The sequence below is a fragment of the Anabrus simplex genome, chromosome 5 (assembly GCF_040414725.1).
Source record: "Anabrus simplex isolate iqAnaSimp1 chromosome 5, ASM4041472v1, whole genome shotgun sequence".
In the NCBI taxonomy this organism is placed as follows: Eukaryota; Metazoa; Arthropoda; class Insecta; order Orthoptera; family Tettigoniidae; genus Anabrus; species Anabrus simplex.
Genome location: NC_090269.1, coordinates 425,318,225 through 425,344,877, shown reverse-complemented (window position 1 = coordinate 425,344,877; position 26,653 = coordinate 425,318,225). Strand labels below are relative to the sequence as shown.

Here is a 26,653-nt window from a genome sequence, read left to right as displayed (position 1 = left end):
CCAGTAATGTTACCCAATTGTTAACTGGGGAAGTTCCTCCCAAAACTGATCAACCCGTCACGGTGAATGTAGGTAGCGAGGAAGAGCCTCCTAAGGGAGACGTCAATAGGAAAATCGTTGCAGCTCAAACAACCTCTGCCCCATTGGACAACGAGTCTGAACGCCGAACCTCGTTGAATAATGTACGTTCTGAATTGACATCCTTGCCACTTAAACCTTTACCTACTATGTCACCTGGGTTCAGCAGCTTGCCTCACCCATTAGCAATGTTGCTTAGAGGTATCTCTAAATTTTCTGTTAACACTACCAGTGAAGTTATTTCATTCTTAAGGTTTTTAGTTGAGTTCCAGGATCATGCCCTTGTTTTTTCTCTTTCTCCATGTCAGATTTTGCAAATCATCTATCCCTATGCAATTGGTATTCTCTCAGACAAAATAGTAAGAGCCATTGCCGAGCAATCATCTATTGAGGACTTCCACGCCCACTTGTTAGCTAACTTCATCCCGGCTAGGGCAAGGTCCTTCCTTATTCAGAAGTACTATTATCGTGTACAACGGTTGGATGAAAACTTGGCAGATTTCATCCAAGATATTAAGTTCTATACTAGGGTGTTTGCTCTTCACTTCCTGGAGGATCAGATCGTACAAGCTATTGTGGAAGGTATCTCACCATCCTATAGGTCATATTTGTGTTTCGCGGCGTGCCCGCAAACTTTCTCTGAACTTGAAGCATTGGCTGTCTCAGCGGAAGGAGTTAGATACGCCGATTCCTTGCGTGTTGCGAAAGAACCTCCTCGTTCTTTTGGTAATCCTCGGCCTCCACCTCGCCGACCTGTCACACCTCGTAAATGCTATGCTTGCGGGTCACCTGACCATCTTCGCAATAAGTGTCCATTGATCAAATCTAGTAGGGCAAATAATGGAGCTGGCTCATCACCAGGCTGTTTTAAATGTGGGGCTTTCTCACATATCGCCAAGAATTGCCCAAATTTGAATAGCACCCCCTCCTGCTCAACTTCTGGTGCAAATTCCACCAATGCCAATAATAAAAAATGACTAGTGGCTTCGGCTGAGTCGATTAGTCCCTCTTCCCGAGGCTCAGCCCCTGGTAAACAGGTCGTAAATTCAGGGAAAATTCAGTCCTCAAATTCATCTGTTGAATGCCCCACAGAATGTCTGAGGATTGCGGCGGATACCCCCGCACCTGTTCCTTTTCTTAAAATTGAGCTAAATAATGAACCTGTAACTGCTCTATTAGATTCAGGCAGCGTTTGTTCTATTATTTCGGCTGAATGGTATTCAAAATTGAAATCTGTTTGTAAACTATCTGATTATGGCTCATCTCCTGTTCAATATGTTTCGGCTAATTAATCTCCATTAGAAATTCTAGGTTCTGTTAATGTCAAAACATGCATTTTTAAATTTACATGGAAAATTAAATTGTTTGTGGCCAAGCACTTGTCTTGCCCCATTATATTGGGAGCTGACTTCATTTCTCACACTGGTCTTGTGCTCGATCTTCAGAGTAGGTCGTGCACTTTCAAATTTGCGTCTAATGGTAAAATTCCATTATTGAAATGTAATTCTGCATCATGTTCATCTATTTCGCCTACCCAGGATGAGATGTTGTTAGACCTTAGACATCTACCTGAGGAGCAGGCTGATAGTATTCGTAAGCTATGTCAGTCGTTTCCAGAGGTGTTCTCTGATACTCTTGGTGTTACTGACCTTATTGAATACAAAATTGAGGTCACGGATTCGATTCCTGTCCGTTTTCCACCATATAGGCTATCTCCACCTAAAATGAAGGCTCTGAAAGAAATCATCGATCAGATGTTGAAGGATGGTATTATTAGGCCCTCTAAGTCGGCGTATTCTTCGCCTATTTTTCTAGTCCTGAAACCCCAAGGTGGCTTCAGGCCTGTCATTGATTATAGGGCTCTCAATCGGAAGGTGGTGTTGCAATCTGTGCCCCTTCCTGACCTTCATTCTTGTTTTTCATGGTTTCGTAAGGCCAAGTTCTTTACTATCTTGGACCTGAATCAGGCCTATAATCCAATTCCCCTAGCGGAAGAGTCTAAACACCTTACAGCGTTTGCCACGGATGGGAATTTGTACGAATACAACCGCGTGCCTTTCGGGCTCCCCACGGGAGCAGCTGTACTCACTAGACTGCTAGATAGGGTCTTCTCCGACATCAAATTTGAGTACTGGATGATGTCGTCGTATTTTCGGAGACCTTTGAAGAACATCTAGATCATCTGCGAGAAGTTCTCAATCGCCTTCGTAAGGCTGGGTTAACTGTTAAGTTGTCCAAGGTTGCCTTTGCTAAGCCCTCTATGTCATTCCTAGGGCATATTGTCTCACCTGATGGTGTTGCAGTCGATCATTCTAGAACACAGGCCATCCGTGATTTTAAACCTCCTAAGGACATCAAAGGTATCGCCAGGTTAATTGGAATGGTGAATTTCTTCAGGAAGTTTATTCCTAACTTTGCTAATAGAGCAGCGCCCTTGAACCTTCTTCGTAGGAAAGGCATCAAATTTGAGTGGGGACCTTCTCAACAAGCCGCTTTTGAAGATCTTAAATTAGCTCTCTGTAATGCCCCTGTCCTTGCTATGCCTGATTTCTCAAAGAAATTCATCGTCCAAACCGACGCGTCGTTGTCGGCGGTAGCTGCAGTCCTTCTTCAAGAGACTGAACTAGGGAGGCGACCCATCGCCTATGCATCTAGGACTCTATCGGCTCAAGAAGCCAAGTATTCCATCTATGAGCTCGAAGGTTTGGCAGTCTTATTTGCCTTAGAAAAGTTCCGTCTCTACCTGGAACATGTCAAATTCGACCTGGAGACAGATAATCAAGCCTTAAGCTGGGTCTTAGGTAGGCCGCGTCGTACTGGTCGTATAGCCCGTTGGGCCATCCGTATTTCTGCCTTCCAATTCGATGTCAGGCATATCAGAGGTACCGAAAATGTTGTTGCTGATGGACTCAGCCGTATGTTTTCCAACGACGTTGAGACCCATGAACCGGTTGACAGTTCATCACCTCCCGAGTCCATACTATTTGATGTTAATGCCATCTTAACAGATGCTCCCATGCTCTTTAGGGATATCGAGAAATACCAACGTGAAGATCCGACGCTGGCTCCGATAATGGAAACCCTTTCTTCTGGGGAACATGTCGTCCCTTATGTACTGAGGAATGGTGTTTTATGTTGCCCATCGAGGCATGATAAGATGATGAAAGTTGTCGTTCCAGCTGTTCTTGTACCTATGATCTCCAAATACTATCATGAGACCCCATTAGGGGGGCATCTTGGAATCTTTAAAACTCGTGAAAAGATTCGTGAAAGGTTCATCTGGAAGGGTATGGACGGTGAAATCCGTGAACTAGTAAAGGCTTGTAAATCCTGTTTGCTTAGTAAACCAACCATGTCCACCAAGGTAGGCCTGTTGTCTTCTCATCAAGCATCGCGCCTCATGGAACGCCTGTATATTGATTATGTAGGACCCTTCCCCCAGTCAAAGGGAAATGCCAACAAGTTCATCTTTGTATGTGTAGATGGTTTTACAAGATTTTCCTGGTTATTTCCGACTAAGCTGGCTACTGCTCAGTCCACCATTACTTGTCTAAATTCTATCTTTGCTTCTTTTGGTCTGTGTCAATATATTGTATCTGATAATGCTAAGGCTTTTACATCTAATCTATTTCGTAAATTCTGCTTTGACCTGTCCATCTCTCATGTGACTATTCTGCTTATTACCCTCAACCATCTCTGGCTGAATGGGTTAATCGTAATCTCAGGTCCGCGCTTATTGCCTATCATCATGAAGATCATTCTAGGTGGGACACATCCCTGCATTGGTTAGCTTTTGCTTTGAATTCGGCGGTTCATGAATCTCACAAGTTTACTCCAGCTTCGCTGATGTTCAAGTTCGTTCCCAACACGCCGCTCTCTATCCTCTGGTCTCTGAGTGACATTCTACCTGAGACAATAGATCCGGATAACATTAAAGATCTTTGGAAGAAGGCTAAAGCCAATCTTAAGGTGTCTCATGAAAAGGTTAGGGAAAGATATGATCGTGGACGGAGACCCACCAATTTGAAAGTAGGCGACCAAGTGATGGTCAAGAATTTTGTTCCCACGGCCAAGCTTGCCCCCAGATTTCATGGGCCGTGTATCATTCTCGATTTCCTTACTCCCGTTACCTTATTGTTAAGCAATCCAGCCACCGAGAGGATATTTAGGGTTCACCTGTCACAGGTGAAACCGGTGTAATTTCTGTGTTAACTTGCTTCACATAATTTTGAAAGAAATAGGAAGTTTATATATATATATATATTTTTTTTTTTTTTTTTTGAGGGGTGTCACTTTTAAGGCCTTCTGCTCTTAGAATCTGTTTCCTTTGTGTGCAATTATTTATTGTAAACCTTCCCCGCACTGTTAAACTGCTACCCTGTCCTTGCCACGGCCATTACCACGCTCCCGTCTCCTGCTCCACAACACACGGTGGCTTATAAATGCCCTGAATATCTGCACGCCGCTGGCCCCTCAACCTCTCCACAAAGCCTGTGCCCTCAAAAAAGATGATGGTCCAACAAAATTCTGCCGCCGAGCTTTAATGTTTCAGTGCCCCCGCAGCAGAGCGGCGCCGTACCGCTCCTGAGGCAGGGTACGGGCCCGCCCTTCCCCAGTGAGGCCAACCTGTGTACGGCGAGCCGGAGTCCTCCTCCCGGCCAAGGCTGATGTGCGGCGCACAACCTGTAACTGGCCCGCGACCTGCATGCTCGCCGCGGGCGCGGCGTGCTTCAACTCCACTACTCCTCTCATAGTGCGGGCGAGCGGTATCTCAGGGTACTTAAGGGGTCCGAGCAGCCTCCTCTGAACTCAAGCAGCGGCGGCTGGTATGGCCGTCAAACTGATCAACGTTTAAAGTACATATTCAGCTATATGGACATTCCTGTTCAACAATTATTACCCTTTTGGATTTTAATGCAATATTTGGTGGACTTAGAAAATTTTCTTCTCTTTCAAGAATTTAAAGTTTTTCCTCCTGAATTCAACTTCTACAAACATAAAGACATTACATCAACAGTTACTACAAGAATTTTGAACCTGGATCAAACCAAATTTAGACAATTTTTATAAATGCTTCTGCAATTAATCTCCATAGCAACATCATAACTTGGACCTTGTTTTCAAACAATTTCATGTGTCACCCCTGGAGGGACTTTTGGGGGGGGAGGTCTGTACCGGGCAGTACACCCCCACGCCGCTAATTCAAACTTTGCGCCAGTTGAAACTCCCCTACTGGAGGAAGTCGGAACTTTATCTAAGGTGTTAATTTTCAAGTTTCTCAGAAGATGTCACTACTTGGAAATTTTGGAGTTTCTGAACTGGGTCGTTTTCGATGTATTTTTGTTTTACCTGTAGTAAGAAGTGTGAACTTTCTCTTCTAGAGGACACTACTGAAGAACTACAATGGTGCGCCCTAGTGCGAAGTGAAAGAACTGTTTTTTTGGAGAAATTTTTATTTCAAAAGTTTGTTCCTTGATAAATTTCTTTCTGTTATTGTTTAAGTTGGCTGTATAACCCTTTCTTTCCCCTGGTTTTGAATTTAGCCAATCCCGAATTTCTTTAATTAATTTCTGACCAATCTGGTGTATCTCCTCTAACTTGAATATCTTGCTTAACCCTAGCCAATAAAGTTTTTGTGGGCGGGTGTTCTCATTCCTGAAACGCCTCGAACTTTCCACGAGAGTATATAAACTCCTGATTTTCGGATCTCTGCGCCACTTCAGTACCAACTTTCAAAGTGTAAAGTACGTAGCAGGGGGCGGGAAGCGCCTCTTTCTTCGGGCAGCTGTTCAACAACAAGGTAATGGCCGTTTAATAACTTCTTTTCTTGCTAGCTCAGCAGTTTAACTCTCGGGGCGGGTCCGAAGCGTTTCCACCATGTAACTTTCCCGAAAATGTAAAGACTCTTAGCATCTATTATCTTTTAAAGCTACATATTGGGATAGAAAGTGCTTAACCCTCTCGAGCTCCCACTCATATCGTTTTGAGGTGAACTTATTTTTCACAACCGATCCTTCCTTAACGTAATGTAAATTGTTTTTTTCTAAAGTCACCTCTTTAGTATGGGATTAGCCCTTGCATTAGTGGCCTAGAGCCAGATTAGGTTTTAAACAAAATGTATTAGGAGTGCAGATCGCCTCCTCTCAAATTGGTATTTTAGAGGCCATGTAATTAACCTTTTCTCACTTAATAGGCCTCAGTAGGTTGGGTATTTTACCCCTGTGTTTATGTCCTTAGAGGACAACTTGAAGGTGGAGTTTGGTGTGGCCTTTGATAGGCTTAAAGTTTGAGAGCGGGTGGCTCTTTCTTGAAAATTGAGTGTTGTATGCCTCGAGGAGGCTTTTCTGTGTAATTTGGAGCAAGCGCTCCTGGGCATGAATGGGGTTTTCTGCCCCTCTGTTAAAACTTATTTTGGAGTAAAGTTGGGCTAATTGCCCAAGAATTGTGAGTTCAGGGCTCGAAGCCCAAATCCGGTAAATACTGTAATTGTACTTTTGTTGCCTTGCTACTCTGTACCTGCCATTCTTGTTATTTCTGAATTTTGAAAAGAAAATATAACCTTGTTAAATTTTAAATTAACTTTAATTTCGTAGTTTGAGACCCGTTCACCCCCGCACCTTCTTTCACCTCTGCTGTTCCACAGATACCTCGGAACAAGTGGTAGCAGAGCGTGGTTGAATGGGTCTCAATTTAGCCCCTTTTGACGGCTAAACTTTGCTTTGATTACAACTCTAACTATTTTCTCACTTGCTGGAATTTTTACTTTTTCCTTTTTCAAAATTGTTCTGTCATCATGCCCGGCCCTCGGGATGTTCTTCATCTTAACTATTTGCGCAAGGAGGAGTTGATTAATGAGTTAACTATTAGAAATGTGCAATCTGGAGGCACGGTTGCGGTAGACACAAATAAGCTTAGAGAGTCCCTTGATTTGCCCATTTCCATTCCCACTTTGGGAGAGAAAGAAATTGACGACTCTCTTTCCACGATCACTGACAATACTACTGAGCTAGCATCTGTAGTTAGTTTTTTTGAAGAAAATGATCCTTCTCCTAATCAAATTAAGCGTGTGCAAGCCAGGCTATTTCATTTTTCAAATAGAGTTAACGATCTGTTGTCTCTGAAGTTGAATGACGTTCAGAGGAAGGAAGCTAGTATGGTTCTCGAAAATCTTTCTGAATTGTCCAGTAATGTTACCCAATTGTTAACTGGGGAAGTTCCTCCCAAAACTGATCAACCCGTCACGGTGAATGTAGGTAGCGAGGAAGAGCCTCCTAAGGGAGACGTCAATAGGAAAATCGTTGCAGCTCAAACAACCTCTGCCCCATTGGACAACGAGTCTGAACGCCGAACCTCGTTGAATAATGTACGTTCTGAATTGACATCCTTGCCACTTAAACCTTTACCTACTATGTCACCTGGGTTCAGCAGCTTGCCTCACCCATTAGCAATGTTGCTTAGAGGTATCTCTAAATTTTCTGTTAACACTACCAGTGAAGTTATTTCATTCTTAAGGTTTTTAGTTGAGTTCCAGGATCATGCCCTTGTTTTTTCTCTTTCTCCATGTCAGATTTTGCAAATCATCTATCCCTATGCAATTGGTATTCTCTCAGACAAAATAGTAAGAGCCATTGCCGAGCAATCATCTATTGAGGACTTCCACGCCCACTTGTTAGCTAACTTCATCCCGGCTAGGGCAAGGTCCTTCCTTATTCAGAAGTACTATTATCGTGTACAACGGTTGGATGAAAACTTGGCAGATTTCATCCAAGATATTAAGTTCTATACTAGGGTGTTTGCTCTTCACTTCCTGGAGGATCAGATCGTACAAGCTATTGTGGAAGGTATCTCACCATCCTATAGGTCATATTTGTGTTTCGCGGCGTGCCCGCAAACTTTCTCTGAACTTGAAGCATTGGCTGTCTCAGCGGAAGGAGTTAGATACGCCGATTCCTTGCGTGTTGCGAAAGAACCTCCTCGTTCTTTTGGTAATCCTCGGCCTCCACCTCGCCGACCTGTCACACCTCGTAAATGCTATGCTTGCGGGTCACCTGACCATCTTCGCAATAAGTGTCCATTGATCAAATCTAGTAGGGCAAATAATGGAGCTGGCTCATCACCAGGCTGTTTTAAATGTGGGGCTTTCTCACATATCGCCAAGAATTGCCCAAATTTGAATAGCACCCCCTCCTGCTCAACTTCTGGTGCAAATTCCACCAATGCCAATAATAAAAAATGACTAGTGGCTTCGGCTGAGTCGATTAGTCCCTCTTCCCGAGGCTCAGCCCCTGGTAAACAGGTCGTAAATTCAGGGAAAATTCAGTCCTCAAATTCATCTGTTGAATGCCCCACAGAATGTCTGAGGATTGCGGCGGATACCCCCGCACCTGTTCCTTTTCTTAAAATTGAGCTAAATAATGAACCTGTAACTGCTCTATTAGATTCAGGCAGCGTTTGTTCTATTATTTCGGCTGAATGGTATTCAAAATTGAAATCTGTTTGTAAACTATCTGATTATGGCTCATCTCCTGTTCAATATGTTTCGGCTAATTAATCTCCATTAGAAATTCTAGGTTCTGTTAATGTCAAAACATGCATTTTTAAATTTACATGGAAAATTAAATTGTTTGTGGCCAAGCACTTGTCTTGCCCCATTATATTGGGAGCTGACTTCATTTCTCACACTGGTCTTGTGCTCGATCTTCAGAGTAGGTCGTGCACTTTCAAATTTGCGTCTAATGGTAAAATTCCATTATTGAAATGTAATTCTGCATCATGTTCATCTATTTCGCCTACCCAGGATGAGATGTTGTTAGACCTTAGACATCTACCTGAGGAGCAGGCTGATAGTATTCGTAAGCTATGTCAGTCGTTTCCAGAGGTGTTCTCTGATACTCTTGGTGTTACTGACCTTATTGAATACAAAATTGAGGTCACGGATTCGATTCCTGTCCGTTTTCCACCATATAGGCTATCTCCACCTAAAATGAAGGCTCTGAAAGAAATCATCGATCAGATGTTGAAGGATGGTATTATTAGGCCCTCTAAGTCGGCGTATTCTTCGCCTATTTTTCTAGTCCTGAAACCCCAAGGTGGCTTCAGGCCTGTCATTGATTATAGGGCTCTCAATCGGAAGGTGGTGTTGCAATCTGTGCCCCTTCCTGACCTTCATTCTTGTTTTTCATGGTTTCGTAAGGCCAAGTTCTTTACTATCTTGGACCTGAATCAGGCCTATAATCCAATTCCCCTAGCGGAAGAGTCTAAACACCTTACAGCGTTTGCCACGGATGGGAATTTGTACGAATACAACCGCGTGCCTTTCGGGCTCCCCACGGGAGCAGCTGTACTCACTAGACTGCTAGATAGGGTCTTCTCCGACATCAAATTTGAGTACTGGATGATGTCGTCGTATTTTCGGAGACCTTTGAAGAACATCTAGATCATCTGCGAGAAGTTCTCAATCGCCTTCGTAAGGCTGGGTTAACTGTTAAGTTGTCCAAGGTTGCCTTTGCTAAGCCCTCTATGTCATTCCTAGGGCATATTGTCTCACCTGATGGTGTTGCAGTCGATCATTCTAGAACACAGGCCATCCGTGATTTTAAACCTCCTAAGGACATCAAAGGTATCGCCAGGTTAATTGGAATGGTGAATTTCTTCAGGAAGTTTATTCCTAACTTTGCTAATAGAGCAGCGCCCTTGAACCTTCTTCGTAGGAAAGGCATCAAATTTGAGTGGGGACCTTCTCAACAAGCCGCTTTTGAAGATCTTAAATTAGCTCTCTGTAATGCCCCTGTCCTTGCTATGCCTGATTTCTCAAAGAAATTCATCGTCCAAACCGACGCGTCGTTGTCGGCGGTAGCTGCAGTCCTTCTTCAAGAGACTGAACTAGGGAGGCGACCCATCGCCTATGCATCTAGGACTCTATCGGCTCAAGAAGCCAAGTATTCCATCTATGAGCTCGAAGGTTTGGCAGTCTTATTTGCCTTAGAAAAGTTCCGTCTCTACCTGGAACATGTCAAATTCGACCTGGAGACAGATAATCAAGCCTTAAGCTGGGTCTTAGGTAGGCCGCGTCGTACTGGTCGTATAGCCCGTTGGGCCATCCGTATTTCTGCCTTCCAATTCGATGTCAGGCATATCAGAGGTACCGAAAATGTTGTTGCTGATGGACTCAGCCGTATGTTTTCCAACGACGTTGAGACCCATGAACCGGTTGACAGTTCATCACCTCCCGAGTCCATACTATTTGATGTTAATGCCATCTTAACAGATGCTCCCATGCTCTTTAGGGATATCGAGAAATACCAACGTGAAGATCCGACGCTGGCTCCGATAATGGAAACCCTTTCTTCTGGGGAACATGTCGTCCCTTATGTACTGAGGAATGGTGTTTTATGTTGCCCATCGAGGCATGATAAGATGATGAAAGTTGTCGTTCCAGCTGTTCTTGTACCTATGATCTCCAAATACTATCATGAGACCCCATTAGGGGGGCATCTTGGAATCTTTAAAACTCGTGAAAAGATTCGTGAAAGGTTCATCTGGAAGGGTATGGACGGTGAAATCCGTGAACTAGTAAAGGCTTGTAAATCCTGTTTGCTTAGTAAACCAACCATGTCCACCAAGGTAGGCCTGTTGTCTTCTCATCAAGCATCGCGCCTCATGGAACGCCTGTATATTGATTATGTAGGACCCTTCCCCCAGTCAAAGGGAAATGCCAACAAGTTCATCTTTGTATGTGTAGATGGTTTTACAAGATTTTCCTGGTTATTTCCGACTAAGCTGGCTACTGCTCAGTCCACCATTACTTGTCTAAATTCTATCTTTGCTTCTTTTGGTCTGTGTCAATATATTGTATCTGATAATGCTAAGGCTTTTACATCTAATCTATTTCGTAAATTCTGCTTTGACCTGTCCATCTCTCATGTGACTATTCTGCTTATTACCCTCAACCATCTCTGGCTGAATGGGTTAATCGTAATCTCAGGTCCGCGCTTATTGCCTATCATCATGAAGATCATTCTAGGTGGGACACATCCCTGCATTGGTTAGCTTTTGCTTTGAATTCGGCGGTTCATGAATCTCACAAGTTTACTCCAGCTTCGCTGATGTTCAAGTTCGTTCCCAACACGCCGCTCTCTATCCTCTGGTCTCTGAGTGACATTCTACCTGAGACAATAGATCCGGATAACATTAAAGATCTTTGGAAGAAGGCTAAAGCCAATCTTAAGGTGTCTCATGAAAAGGTTAGGGAAAGATATGATCGTGGACGGAGACCCACCAATTTGAAAGTAGGCGACCAAGTGATGGTCAAGAATTTTGTTCCCACGGCCAAGCTTGCCCCCAGATTTCATGGGCCGTGTATCATTCTCGATTTCCTTACTCCCGTTACCTTATTGTTAAGCAATCCAGCCACCGAGAGGATATTTAGGGTTCACCTGTCACAGGTGAAACCGGTGTAATTTCTGTGTTAACTTGCTTCACATAATTTTGAAAGAAATAGGAAGTTTATATATATATATATATATATTTTTTTTTTTTTTTGAGGGGTGTCACTTTTAAGGCCTTCTGCTCTTAGAATCTGTTTCCTTTGTGTGCAATTATTTATTGTAAACCTTCCCCGCACTGTTAAACTGCTACCCTGTCCTTGCCACGGCCATTACCACGCTCCCGTCTCCTGCTCCACAACACACGGTGGCTTATAAATGCCCTGAATATCTGCACGCCGCTGGCCCCTCAACCTCTCCACAAAGCCTGTGCCCTCAAAAAAGATGATGGTCCAACAAAATTCTGCCGCCGAGCTTTAATGTTTCAGTGCCCCCGCAGCAGAGCGGCGCCGTACCGCTCCTGAGGCAGGGTACGGGCCCGCCCTTCCCCAGTGAGGCCAACCTGTGTACGGCGAGCCGGAGTCCTCCTCCCGGCCAAGGCTGATGTGCGGCGCACAACCTGTAACTGGCCCGCGACCTGCATGCTCGCCGCGGGCGCGGCGTGCTTCAACTCCACTACTCCTCTCATAGTGCGGGCGAGCGGTATCTCAGGGTACTTAAGGGGTCCGAGCAGCCTCCTCTGAACTCAAGCAGCGGCGGCTGGTATGGCCGTCAAACTGATCAACGTTTAAAGTACATATTCAGCTATATGGACATTCCTGTTCAACAATTATTACCCTTTTGGATTTTAATGCAATATTTGGTGGACTTAGAAAATTTTCTTCTCTTTCAAGAATTTAAAGTTTTTCCTCCTGAATTCAACTTCTACAAACATAAAGACATTACATCAACAGTTACTACAAGAATTTTGAACCTGGATCAAACCAAATTTAGACAATTTTTATAAATGCTTCTGCAATTAATCTCCATAGCAACATCATAACTTGGACCTTGTTTTCAAACAATTTCATGTGTCACCCCTGGAGGGACTTTTGGGGGGGGAGGTCTGTACCGGGCAGTACACCCCCACGCCGCTAATTCAAACTTTGCGCCAGTTGAAACTCCCCTACTGGAGGAAGTCGGAACTTTATCTAAGGTGTTAATTTTCAAGTTTCTCAGAAGATGTCACTACTTGGAAATTTTGGAGTTTCTGAACTGGGTCGTTTTCGATGTATTTTTGTTTTACCTGTAGTAAGAAGTGTGAACTTTCTCTTCTAGAGGACACTACTGAAGAACTACAATGGTGCGCCCTAGTGCGAAGTGAAAGAACTGTTTTTTTGGAGAAATTTTTATTTCAAAAGTTTGTTCCTTGTTAAATTTCTTTCTGTTATTGTTTAAGTTGGCTGTATAACCCTTTCTTTCCCCTGGTTTTGAATTTAGCCAATCCCGAATTTCTTTAATTAATTTCTGACCAATCTGGTGTATCTCCTCTAACTTGAATATCTTGCTTAACCCTAGCCAATAAAGTTTTTGTGGGCGGGTGTTCTCATTCCTGAAACGCCTCGAACTTTCCACGAGAGTATATAAACTCCTGATTTTCGGATCTCTGCGCCACTTCAGTACCAACTTTCAAAGTGTAAAGTACGTAGCAGGGGGCGGGAAGCGCCTCTTTCTTCGGGCAGCTGTTCAACAACAAGGTAATGGCCGTTTAATAACTTCTTTTCTTGCTAGCTCAGCAGTTTAACTCTCGGGGCGGGTCCGAAGCGTTTCCACCATGTAACTTTCCCGAAAATGTAAAGACTCTTAGCATCTATTATCTTTTAAAGCTACATATTGGGATAGAAAGTGCTTAACCCTCTCGAGCTCCCACTCATATCGTTTTGAGGTGAACTTATTTTTCACAACCGATCCTTCCTTAACGTAATGTAAATTGTTTTTTTCTAAAGTCACCTCTTTAGTATGGGATTAGCCCTTGCATTAGTGGCCTAGAGCCAGATTAGGTTTTAAACAAAATGTATTAGGAGTGCAGATCGCCTCCTCTCAAATTGGTATTTTAGAGGCCATGTAATTAACCTTTTCTCACTTAATAGGCCTCAGTAGGTTGGGTATTTTACCCCTGTGTTTATGTCCTTAGAGGACAACTTGAAGGTGGAGTTTGGTGTGGCCTTTGATAGGCTTAAAGTTTGAGAGCGGGTGGCTCTTTCTTGAAAATTGAGTGTTGTATGCCTCGAGGAGGCTTTTCTGTGTAATTTGGAGCAAGCGCTCCTGGGCATGAATGGGGTTTTCTGCCCCTCTGTTAAAACTTATTTTGGAGTAAAGTTGGGCTAATTGCCCAAGAATTGTGAGTTCAGGGCTCGAAGCCCAAATCCGGTAAATACTGTAATTGTACTTTTGTTGCCTTGCTACTCTGTACCTGCCATTCTTGTTATTTCTGAATTTTGAAAAGAAAATATAACCTTGTTAAATTTTAAATTAACTTTAATTTCGTAGTTTGAGACCCGTTCACCCCCGCACCTTCTTTCACCTCTGCTGTTCCACAGATACCTCGGAACACTGTATATGACTTGATTGTGTGTGTAAGAACAGATCATCAGTAGAATTTTGTAAATAATATAAATTTATTAAGGTTCAGCTGTGTATTTAATAGAAAAATTGTTAGTGTAAATTGTATAATACTGTATTTTAGGAAAATATCTTCTCTTTTTAATTTAAGACTAGCTGAAGACAATCCACTTTGCTGGGTTTTGTTTGCACATCCATGCAGTTTTCTCTATATAATACAGAAGGTGTGCATTAAAAGACCACTCTTTTTCTGTCTCTTCTTTTTTTTTTTTTTTTTTTGGGTTGCATAAATATCTTATGTTTTAAGTCATTTAATACAAATACATTCTTATACACTACATTTGATATCTTGTTGTTTGGCACAGATTTTCTGCTCGTGTGACACGGGAGAAAGTAACGTAGAGCTAAACAGGTGTGAAACAGGAATCCTTCAAATCAACTTCACAATTGTGGAACGTTTGACCCTGAGCCTAATTGGCAGTCATACTATGAGCTAGTCTCACTGGAAATTGCAATTGTTTGAAACAAAATGACAAATCATTTGAGATCAATGGATTTCGTGGTATGAAACCAATTTTCCTTTTTCTTTGCCAGTTAGAATTACTGCCTCAATGCTATCATTAAGGAGCTGTTTTTGTAAGTATCTGCTATATACACAGAAAATACTCACAGATGTACTCAAGCTGCAAACTCTTATGGTTCTGAGATCACCATACTCCTGCGAGATCAATCAAAGATGGTATATAAAACCCCGGAGTACACATCATAGCCTTCTAGAGTACATTCTCATTCATTTTAATACATTCAATGACGAAGTCAGACACTTACAAGCCCCACATCTCCCACACCACCACAGCTACAGACACGTAACCACTATAATGTACAATGGGAGAATCAAGGCTGATACCGCACATGAACAGCAGTGGTTTGCAGTGAATAGTTGTGGCTGCAAGGGGAAATAGAGGAACACACATGTCTATTTTTCTATATAGTCAGCCACTTTTAACCCCCACATTTCCCACACCACTACAGCTACTGACACAGAACCACTACAGTGCACAATGGGAGACTCCAGGCTACTAACCACACACAAACACCAGTGTTCTGCGATGGGCAATTGTGGCTGCAAGTTGACATACGCGAACACACACATCTATTTATATATATAGTCAGCCACTTTCAACCCCTACATTTCCCACACCACCAGAGTTACCTACACGCAACCACCTTAGAGCATGACGGGAGATTCGAGGTTACTACCATGCAGAAGCATCAGTGGTCTGTGGGGGTAGCTGTGGCTGTAAGGTGAAATATGCAGACATGCGTCTATTTTTTTATATATAGTTGGCCAATTTCAACCCCTGTATTTCCCAAACCACCACATCTACCAACACAGAACCACTACAGTGCATTATGGGAGACTCCAGGCTACTAACACACACAAACATCAGTGATCTGCGGTGGGTAGTTGTGGCTGCAAGGTGAAATATACAAACATACACGTCTATTTTTATATATAGTCGGCCATTTTCAGCCCCCATATCTACCATACCACCACAGCTACCAACACACAACCACTATAGTGCAAGATGGGAGACTCGAGGCTACTACCACACATAAACACCAGTGGTCTGCGGTGGGTATTTGTGGCTCCAGGTGAAATATACGGGCACATGCATCTATTTTTACATATAGTTGGCAAATTTCAAACTCCACATCTACCACACCACTACAGACACTGACACGCAACACTACCACACCAGCACAGCTACTGACATGCAACCATCATAGTGCACAATGGGAGACTCGAGGCTACTACTGCACACAAACACCAGTAGTCTGCGATGGGCAGTTTTGGCTGCAAGGTGAAATATACAGACACACACGTCTATTTTTATATATACTGTATACAGATTTAGTGCTTGATAATGTATTTTTGTGCACTGAGGTGCACCTCATTTGCAAATAAAGTGGTCTTAATTTAATTTGATTTGTAGGTCTCTTCTTGGATGGTTTATACCTTATCCTTGTAAGATGATTTATATTCTAGCAGGCATATAAAATTTTAGCTGGGATTACTTTAAAAATGGAAAGACCGTTGGATAATCTGATGACCAGATGATGGAGGTGCTACTTGTACCACTTCTTGTTTTAGCTATCAAATATGCTGCACATTAACAGGATAGTCTAGTTCATTTTAATAAATGATTAGAAGAGGGGTTGGAATGTATCTTCAGCAATAAGCGGATAGATGGTGACAAAGATCCATTTTACTGTGTTTACTGTGCATACAGAAAGGACAGATCAATCAATCAATCAATCAATACTGATCTGCATTTAGGGCAGTCGCCCAGGTGGCAGATTCCCTATCTGTTGCTTTCCTAGCCCTTTCCGAAATGATTTCAAAGAAATTGGAAATTTATTGAACATCTCCCTTGGTAAGTTATTCCAATCCCTAACTCCCCTTCCTATAAATGAATATTTGCCCCAGTTTGTCCTCTTGAATTCCAACTTTATCTTCATATTGTGATCTTTCCTACTTTTATAAACGCCATTCAAACCTATTCGTCTACTAATGTCATTCCACGCCATCTCTCCGCTGACAGCTCGGAACATACCACTTAGTCGAGCAGCTCGTCTTCTTTCTCTCAATTCTTCCCAACCCAAACATTGCAACATTTTTGTAACGCTACTCTTTTGTCGGAAATCACCCAGAACAAATCGAGCTGCTTTTCTTTGGATTTTTCCCAGTTCTTGAATCAGGTAATCCTGGTGAGGGTCCCATACACTGGAACCATACTCTAGTTGGGGTCTTACCAGAGACTTATATGCACTCTCCTTTACATCCTTACTACAACCCCTGAACACCCTCATAACCATGTGCAGAGATCGGTACCCTTTATTTACAATCCCATTTATGTGATTACCCCAGTGAAGATCTTTCCTTATATTAACACCTAGATACTTACAATGATCCCCAAAAGGAACTTTCACCCCATCAATGCAGTAATTAAAACTGAGAGGACTTTTCCTATTTGTGAAACTCACAACCTGACTTTTAGCCCCGTTTATCAACATACCATTGTCTGCTGTCCATCTCACAACATTTTCGAGGTCACGTTGCAGTTGCTCACAATCTTGTAACTTATTTATCACTCTATAGAGAATAACATCATCCGCAAAAAGCCTTACCTCTGATTCCACTCCTTTACTCATATCATTTATATATATAAGAAAACATAAAGGTCCGATAACACTGCCCTGAGGAACTCCCCTCTCAACTATTACAGGGTCAGACAAAGCTTCACCTACTCTAACTCTCTGAGATCTATTTTCTAGAAATATAGCAACCCATTCAGTCACTCTTTTGTCTAGTCCAATTGCACTCATTTTTGCCAGTAGTCTCCCATGATCCACCCTATCAAATGCTTTAGACATGTCAATCGCGATACAGTCCATTTGACCTCCAGAATCCAAGATATCTGCTATATCTTGCTGGAATCCTACAAGTTGAGCTTCAGTGGAATAACCTTTCCTAAAACCGAATTGCCTTCTATCGAACCAGTTATTAATTTCACAAACATGTCTAATATAATCAGAAAGAATGCCTTCCCAAAGCTTACATACAATGCATGTCAAACTTACTGGCCTGTAATTTTCAGCTTTATGTCTATCACCCTTTCCTTTATACACAGGGGCTACTATAGCAACTCTCCATTCATCTGGTATAGCTCCTTCGACCAAACAATAATCAAATAAGTACTTCAGATATGGTACTATATTCCAACTCATTGTCTTTAGTATATCCCCAGAAATCTGATCAATTCCAGCCGCTTTTCTAGTTTTCAACTTTTGTATCTTATTGTAAATGTCATTGTTATCATATGTAAATTTTATTACTTCTTTGGCCTTAGTCTCTTCCTCTATCTCGACATTATCCTTGTAACCAACAATCTTTAGATACTGCTGACTGAATACTTCCGCCTTTTGAAGATCCTGACATACACACTCCCCTTGTTCATTAATTATTCCTGGAATGTCCTTCTTGGAACCTGTTTCTGCCTTAAAATACCTATACATACCCTTCCATTTTTCACTAAAATTTGTATGTTTTCAATTAATTAATTAATTACTTTATTTATATATTTTGACTTCAGCAGTTGCGAAGTTAGGGCTTGTGGCCCTCTCTTACTCAACCACATAAATTACAGGATATGTACATATAGAAGAAATTATATGAGACTGTGATTTGCATACAACCATGCTAACAGGGGCAGCTGATTCACCTTCTATTGCACTGTCCAGTAAGATGCTGGGAGAGTACCAATTCTACAAAGAGGTTGACAAGGTGTTTGTATTTATCTCTCCTGCATGCATACAGTATTTTATATTGTTCAACTTGTCTTTTAGTTGGTGAGTCTAATCATCAGGTTTAACAATTGCATGATTAATCCTGAGCTCTTCTCAATGAGGTCTAGGGTTTCATCTGACATCCAATGGTGGTTCTTCACCGCAGTATTGGGAATGATCATTTTCTGAACAGTTTGCACTACCTAGTTCTTAGTTTTATTCCGAGAAGTGATCAAGTGACCATAAAGGTGAGAGAGCAAGACGATGAAACATTGGTGCGAGATGAAGGAGACACCAGGGATGAACTCAAGACCTTCTTCCAAAACCTACTAAACGGAGATACAGAAACTAACAGTATATTTGGGTGAAGTTATGCCTACGACAGCAGTAGCGGCGATTAGAGAGGGGGGGGCAGTTGCCCCCTCCCCCCCCCAACTTTGTGGAGAAAACATTACATTTTTACTCCATTTTAGCCAGTTGAAACTATTAATGAAATTAATTTTAAAAATCAATTTGTACAAGCCTTGTTTACTTATCAGCTAATTCTGTCTCTTATTTTCTTTAATTATTAAAAAAATTATTAGCAGTAATACGCATAAAATGTCGTTCATCGCGGCTAACCGACTTGTATAGCGCCACAGCAAGTAGTGGACACCTTTGCATGTGCTGTGAGGAAGGGTAGCAGGAGTATATTTTTTTGCGAAGGTCATGGACTCTTGCCACGCACATTCATCATTCTGGCAGTCTCTTTTTAATGTCTTAGTTTCTTAGTGTGTAGTCTAATAATAAATAATTTTAATTGTATAATCACCCCGTACTTCTATTTAATTGTAATACATGTGTAATTATTGTTCCTTTGGTAAAAGTTTCATTGTAGTTTATTGCATCAATTAAAAAAACTATTATTACCGCAACTTAAGTTAGTAAACCATCAATCTTTACCTCTCTGTCGAAATTCGCTTAGAGAGCATCAAAAAACCTACCAGTTTGTAGCATTTTTTCATTTCTGATGTATATAGCCCCCTGCCCGCTATATTCGACAAACCTGGGTACATTTTGTTGTCTGTACATAACCCCCCCCCACTTCTAATTCCAAATCGCCGCTACTGTACAACAGTATATTGAGGGAAAGAATTTGGCAATGCATGAAAGATAAGACAGCTTTGTAGACAAAGTGAGGATGCTTTTTTTTTTTTGCTAGTAGTTTTACGTCTACCGACACAGATAGGTCTTATGGCGATGATGGGATAGGAAAGGCCTAGGAGTTGCAAGAAAGCGGCCGTGGCCTTAATTAAGGTACAGCATTTGCCTGGTGTATAAATGGGAAACCACTGAAAACCATTTTCAGGGCTGCTGACAGTGGGATTCAAACCCACTATCTCCCAAATGCACGCTCACAGCTGTGCGCCCCTAACTGCAAGGCCAATTCACCTGGTAGAGTGAGGATGCTGTACCATGGGAAAAGAAGCTGTGTTCAAGTAGGTGGTGTTTTCTTTTGGACTGGTTCAGAATAGAGAGAGGAGGGCAGTTCATTGCCACTTCTTCTATTCATCATGATGGATGTCATAACAAAATCATTTAAAAGTAAAAGGCACATCTGCAGATAATGTTGCCATTTGGAGCAAATCAGAAGAAAATTGGAAGAGACACTGCTCAATGAAGCAAAGGTGGACAGTGTCCCAGATTTTAAGTACTTGGGTGGCATTGTCTCAAAAGACAACCTGGTAAAACATGAGATGAACAACCAAATCAACAAGGTGACACAATTCTGTTCTCAAGTAAAGCAGCTATTGTGGGATAAACAGGTACCTCCAAAAACAAAGGTGACAATCTACAAGTTTTGCATACAGCCTCAAAACCACCACAGAGACCAATTCTTAACTCCAGGCAGCTGAAATGAAATTTCTCAGCACCATGATATAGAAGATGAGAGAAGATTGGAGAAGAAGTAGGAATAGGAGATTCTCTCCTCAATAATATCCAGGAATAAAGATTTGTGGTTTAGACACATGAAGAGAATGCCATCAAACAGAACTGCAAGGAGGGAATTTGAAAGAGGTGGAAAGAAGTCGACCTATTGGAAGACCAAGAAGAAAGTGGATTGATCTAGTGCAGCGGGATGTACTGTAGGATGGTAATGATTGGGCCATTCAGTGGAAAAAGAGTATTACAAGGACATGGTGAGATAGAGAGTGCTCGTACATCACACCCAGACAACTTGTAGCGGATCAAACACCCGATATAGATAATTAAAACCAATTGCACGCTGGACGCCAGGCTTCGAAATTAAATGTAATTTGAAACCGAATTTAGATATAAAAAGTACTAAACATAATTTAATGAGACTATCTCGGTCGTGAGGTATAGGGATACTAACCATTAAATACCATGTGGAAAAACATAGGGAACCTACTAAAAAGTCAATTATTTAATGACGTAAAAAGAAAAAAGTTTTATTTAAAAAATATGAAATTACGTAAAAACCTGTTTTTATATCAAAATTAAAAATTACTGACTGAGATTACAATTCAATACTACACTCGTGGACTTGCGATAACAGGGCTAACTCATGCTCACCGGAGTTGATCTTCTCGTAGTCTGCTTCCGTGGTTGATCGTTGTCGTCCCTCGTCCAGCAGCATCATCCTTGTCATCTGCTTCATGGAATGGATTCCACCCTGAATCTATCACTCCCTATTTTGCTGAGTACCAAAACTATAGTACCAGCCTTACAATGTGAAATTCCACATCGGAATTAATTGAATAGAGAGAACGGAAAATATCCAGTCCTTCTAAATTATTTGAACTTGGCTTTCTAAATAATCTGAGTAAGTCTCACAGAGCCGATAAGAAATGTTGAGTATAAGCACATCGTAAGCGATGCACCCAAATAGCAGAGTCAGATGCAGAATGCAGAATAAAGAATGAAGAGGAATGGTGAATGATCTTCACCACGCCGTGTAGATCTATATAAATCCTCTTCATATTCCCACTTCCTCCCTTGGTGTCACATGACATCTCGTTCCAATGAGAGCCGATATATGTCACTACCCTGTCTACATATAGATGAAGTATCTGTCCTTGACAGAAAAAGCCCTCCTGATAGGAGCACGTGATATGGGGTAATTTTGCGTCCCAACAACGAAATTATGTATCTTCCTCTTGCTGTTGCGTATGTTTCCAAGAACCATCCAAAATTAACCTTCCTGGACTCTTGCGAGATACCAAGTAGCCTGTTAGCGCAAGACCTGTCTTGGCATTACCACGGAATATTCTAATATATTACAAATAAAAATAATATCTCGTTCTTACATACAATTACATAAATGATGATGATGGACGTTAATAATGAATAAAATTATATATGATACATGATACATATATATACAATTAATTCGGGTGAGCAATCAAATTATGTAAGTGTCATGGCGACCACGATTATTACAAACTGGAGATGGTTTAACCTGATGATTATGATGATTTTGTAAACATGGACTGTTTACTTTTTAAATTATATAATAATCTTCATCATTTTCCAACTCCAGTTTCCTGGGTGTGGTATACAAGAGCTCATCGTCTCCACTTGTCTTCATACATCTCTTCCTGGACATTTTCCAATCTGAGATCTCTCTCCTTCACACCTGACTTTACTGTATTCAGCATTTCCTTGGCCTCCTCTTTGGTCTTTTGCCTTGGACAGGAAGGTCAAAGTATTTTCTGGCAGATCTTATGCTGTTCATTTTCATAATGTGCCCATACCACCAAAGTCTACAATTCTTTATTACACTGGTAATAAAGGACTGATTTTGTTCTTTCGAGTAGTTTGATTCATTGTTTTAATGAATGTCATTTCTGTTTTTCTTCTTGCTAGTTGTTTTACGTCGCACCAACACAGATAGGTCTTATGGCGACGATGGAACAGGAAAGGGCTAGGAGTGGGAAGGAAGCGGCCGTGGCCTTAATTAAGGTACAGCCCCAGCGTTTGCCTGGTGTGAAAATGGGAAACCACGGAAAACCATTTTCAGGGCTGCCGACAGTGGGGTTCGAACCTACTATCTCCCGAATACTGGATACTGGGCGCACTTAAGCGACTCCAGCTATCGAGCTCGGTGTCATTTCTGTTGCCTGAATTCTGCTATAGTCATTGTTTAATAGATTACATGTCTATAAACCATTCTCTACTTCTGTCTGTCCTTCACAACAATAATGAGAAAACAAAACTGCTTCAACAACTGAAATTGCCACCAGATATTGCTTTCTAACTCCCCTTTACAGAAAAAAATAAAAAGTACGATGAAACTCTCACGACCATGATTTTAGAACCTTTTAATGAAAACTTTTTTTCAGAGAAATGATTGTGTCATCTTTGCCATGTTGATGTGAACAGCTGTGCACATCACCACCTACTTACATCTAAGCTAAGCTAACCAGACTGATGCATTAACTCAGCTCTGCTCAGTTGTGTTGCCTTCCACACTGATACCAAGGAAACGAGAACATGTAGAAGGCTGAAATTGTCACCAGATATAAACTACAAGAACAACACAATTATGACTACTATATTTGAACAGTTTAATGAAAGATATCTTTCATTAGTGAGGTGAATGAAACTTCACCATTGCAGTATATTGTAAAGTGTTTGTGGGATGATTAACTGAGCACAACAACTGGTAGGGTTTAACTTCTAAGATTTATTAACTATCTACTAAGAGCTATATACACAACTACACAGGCACACCAGGACCACCACTTATATGACACAACAGAGCTCCCTCTACTTTAATTGTTCAGTCACACTAATTCACACTCAGTCTTCCTCGGCTGACACAGTCTCACTCAAGTACACTACACACCCTTCTGCAACTGATACTCATAGCCTTAATCAGTCCCACAGTTACTCTTACAGACATGACAGTCTTGCAGCTCAGTATGACGCACACCGTCTTTGTTCACTGTCCCTTACCAATAGACAGTCTAACTCTCACACAACTCTCACTCATAGCAGCCAGACATGAGCCACAACTCCTCGGAAACAGACACACAGACAGAACATTGTACAGACTGCCTCCTGAACTCAGGCTGTCACACTCAAACTGACTGCACTCACATACTGGACCAAACTGAACTGAAGTGGACTCCACTGGCAAGTCTCGTGTGTCTTATATAAACAGTCAATACTTCGGTAATCACGTAAATGGGATTGTAAATAAAGGGTACAGATCTTTGCACATGGTTATGAGGGTATTTAGGGGATGTAGTAACGATGTAAAAGAGAGGGCATATAAGTCTCTGGTAAGACCCCAACTAGAGTATGGTTCCAGTGTATGGGACCTTCACCAGAATTACTTGATTCAAGAACTGGAAAAAGAGAAAAAAAGAAAAGCAGCTCGGTTTGTTTTGGGTGATTTCCAATAAAAGAGTAGCATTACGAAAATGTTGCAGAGTTTAGGTTGGGAAGACCTTGGATAAAGGAGACGAAGTGGTTAACTAAGTGGTATGTTCTGAGCTGTCAGTGGAGATATGGCGTAGAATGACATCAGTAGACGAATAAGTTTGAGCGATGTTTTTAAAACTAGGAAAGATCGTAATACGAAGATAAAGTCAGAATTCAAGAGGTCAAATTAGAGCAAATATTTGTTTATAAGAAAAGGAGTTAGGGATTGGAATAATTTACCATGGGAGATGTTCAATAAATTTCCAGTTTCTTTGCAATCATTTAAGAAAAGGCTAGGAAAATAACAGATAGGGAATCTGCCATCTGGGCGACTGCCCTAATTGCAGATCAGTGGTGATTTTTATTGAATTGAAGGAGATACTTTGGACAGTAGAAACCCGTGGAAGCCTGTGTAGATGGAAGGCTCTAGTTCTCTCTCGTTATGTCAAATGAGGCCCGCGCTGGGGTCATGCAGCCACGTCAGTATTGGTAAAAGAGGCTGACCAATTGTGCAGCCAGCTCTCTCCTGACTGGTTCACTGTGTGGCGAATGTCGAGGCACCAGCAAAGTGACATCCAGTCCATGTTACTCCTCCCCATGACTTACGACCAATTGACGGAGAACCCACCACAATATATAACACCATTAACTTCATCTTTAGTTGTTAAGACAGAACTCTTACCACTGAACAGGTGGAGTGACATCTGACAAAGTTTGAAAGTGAATATTTTGTTGTAGGTATTTCCATGGTGGATATATGATTCAGGTAAGGTGGAATTCCAAGTGTTTAGCTCTTTCTAAATAAAATATATCTCATTCACTGAGGTGAGATTGTAATTTCAGTGCAAGTGGCAAAATTAACATACTCTGCTAAACCCTCAGCGATGGGGAACATTTGAGTGCCGCTTTACCCAGCGGATGGAGATGATTCAGGTGTGAACACTAAGAAAATGCAGGGACCTCTTTAGAAACTCCCTGTTACAACAGTTTAGCTCAGATAATTTTCAAATGTTTACAGTAGAGACTCAAAAGAATGTAGTTTACATTCATTGACTATATTTACCTTATAATCTACTAATGGAGAAGAGACCTTCCACATTTTACACAGAATGAAAGTGACGTTCTTGTATTTGCATAGGTTGTTTCACAATGCAATGAAAACTAGAGCAGTCATTACCTTGGGAACTTTCAGTGGAAGAACCGAGTTCAAAGATTCAATTAGCAAAAATTCCAGGTTAATGAGATGATTAGTTCATGATATTTTAACAATAAGCACTAATGGAACATTTTAACATGATGCAACGCATCTAATAATTTTAGAGCCTGATTTTAATTTTGTCATATTTTACATGTTGTGCACATAGTTCATCCCAGATGTTTTTAACACTTTTTAATGTCATTTGTGTGCGCCTGGACACTTGTTTTAGTTATTGGATGTGTTTGTACAGATTTTCATTAAGGCCAAAACTAGTTTCTAGATTAGATATGCAATTTAAATGTTGCATAATATAGTATTGAAAAGGTGGACCATTACGACATAAGTTTAATTATTATTGTGATCACAAGTCAATAAATATCAAAACCATGAAGTTTATATTCCATGATAAACTTAATTACTGCACTTCTCTTTCATTCAAACTCCAATGTGCTATGCATCTGCACCACACAATATTGTATTTCAAAGTGACAGCGCATCAAGTAATTACGAGTCATAAGAGGTTTCAAGGCATTTAAAGAATTACAGGAATCTTCATCAGATGATGTCAACATGTGTATCAGTGAAAAGGTGGTGATTAATACTAACAATCTACACAAGGAAACATCCTGTAATGAAACATACACCTACTAGAATGCAGCAGAAATTTAAGTCTATGTGCTCTCAAACGGAAGAGGTCCGACTATTTCAAACTCTTTAGAAAGAAAAAAGGGAACACTGGTTTGGGTTTTACCTTCAAAGATATACTGTTTCCATCTCAACAACTTTAAAATTTTCAAACCAAACCCCATGGCACAACAGTCCCGAAGGGTCATGGCCTACCAAGCGACCACTGCTCAGCCCGAAGGCTTGCAGATTACGAGGTGTCATGTAGGCAGTAATTCCTTCCCACAGCGTAATTTTGGCTGTCAATGACAGGCTTACTTACTAGTAAATACATGAAAATGAAAATCCACAGCCTGTTTCCAGTCATTTCACCAGGTCAGGAATGGAATGAATGAAGCCCCCATCTAGCGGCGAGGGGAGGAATTGTGCCGGCTGCCGAAGACTGTCGCACTCCTCTGGGGCAATGATTAATGAATGGCAGATGAAATGAAATGATATTGGAGAGTGTTGCTGGAATGAAATATGACAGCAAAAACCGGAGTACCCGGAGAAAAACCTGTCCCGCCTCTGCTTTGTCCAGAACAAATCTCACATGGAGTGACTGGGATTTCAACCACTGAACCCAGCGATGAGAGGCCGGCGCACTGCCGCCTGAGCCACGGAGGCTCACTAGTAAATACATATGATACCTAAATTCCAAGGACACAGGTTTGTTTTTTGTCACTTTACTCAGGTATTCTGGACAATATAAAACACCTACCTTCTGAACAAACTGTGAATCAGGTCTCATCCTGAGGGCCTCAGCAAACTCACTGAGAGTCACTTCAGTGTATATCACTTCCTTTGCTACTCGGGCATCAATCTTTAGAGTTTTCTTTTCTGCATGAATTATATCGAAGGCCTGAAAAATATAATTGAACAATCATACCCAGTATAATATTCCAGCAAACAACGTAACATAACTATAAGAAATAAGTGTAGAAATATAAAGCTAGGAATGAGGACAGAAATACACTAAAGCAGGGACACCTCGTGCAATATAACT

At 41.5% G+C, this 26,653-nt stretch overlaps 1 protein-coding gene across 1 annotated transcript in view; it reads right to left on the bottom strand.

Moving 5' to 3' along the window:
• LOC136874603 (dual oxidase 1-like) overlaps positions 1-26,653 on the bottom strand; it is a 335,200-nt gene that overhangs the window by 106,270 nt on the left and 202,277 nt on the right. The window contains exon 20 of the mRNA XM_068227874.1: positions 26,369-26,509. Coding sequence (XP_068083975.1) covers positions 26,369-26,509 — 141 coding nt within the window. The remainder of the gene's footprint in view (positions 1-26,368; positions 26,510-26,653) is intronic.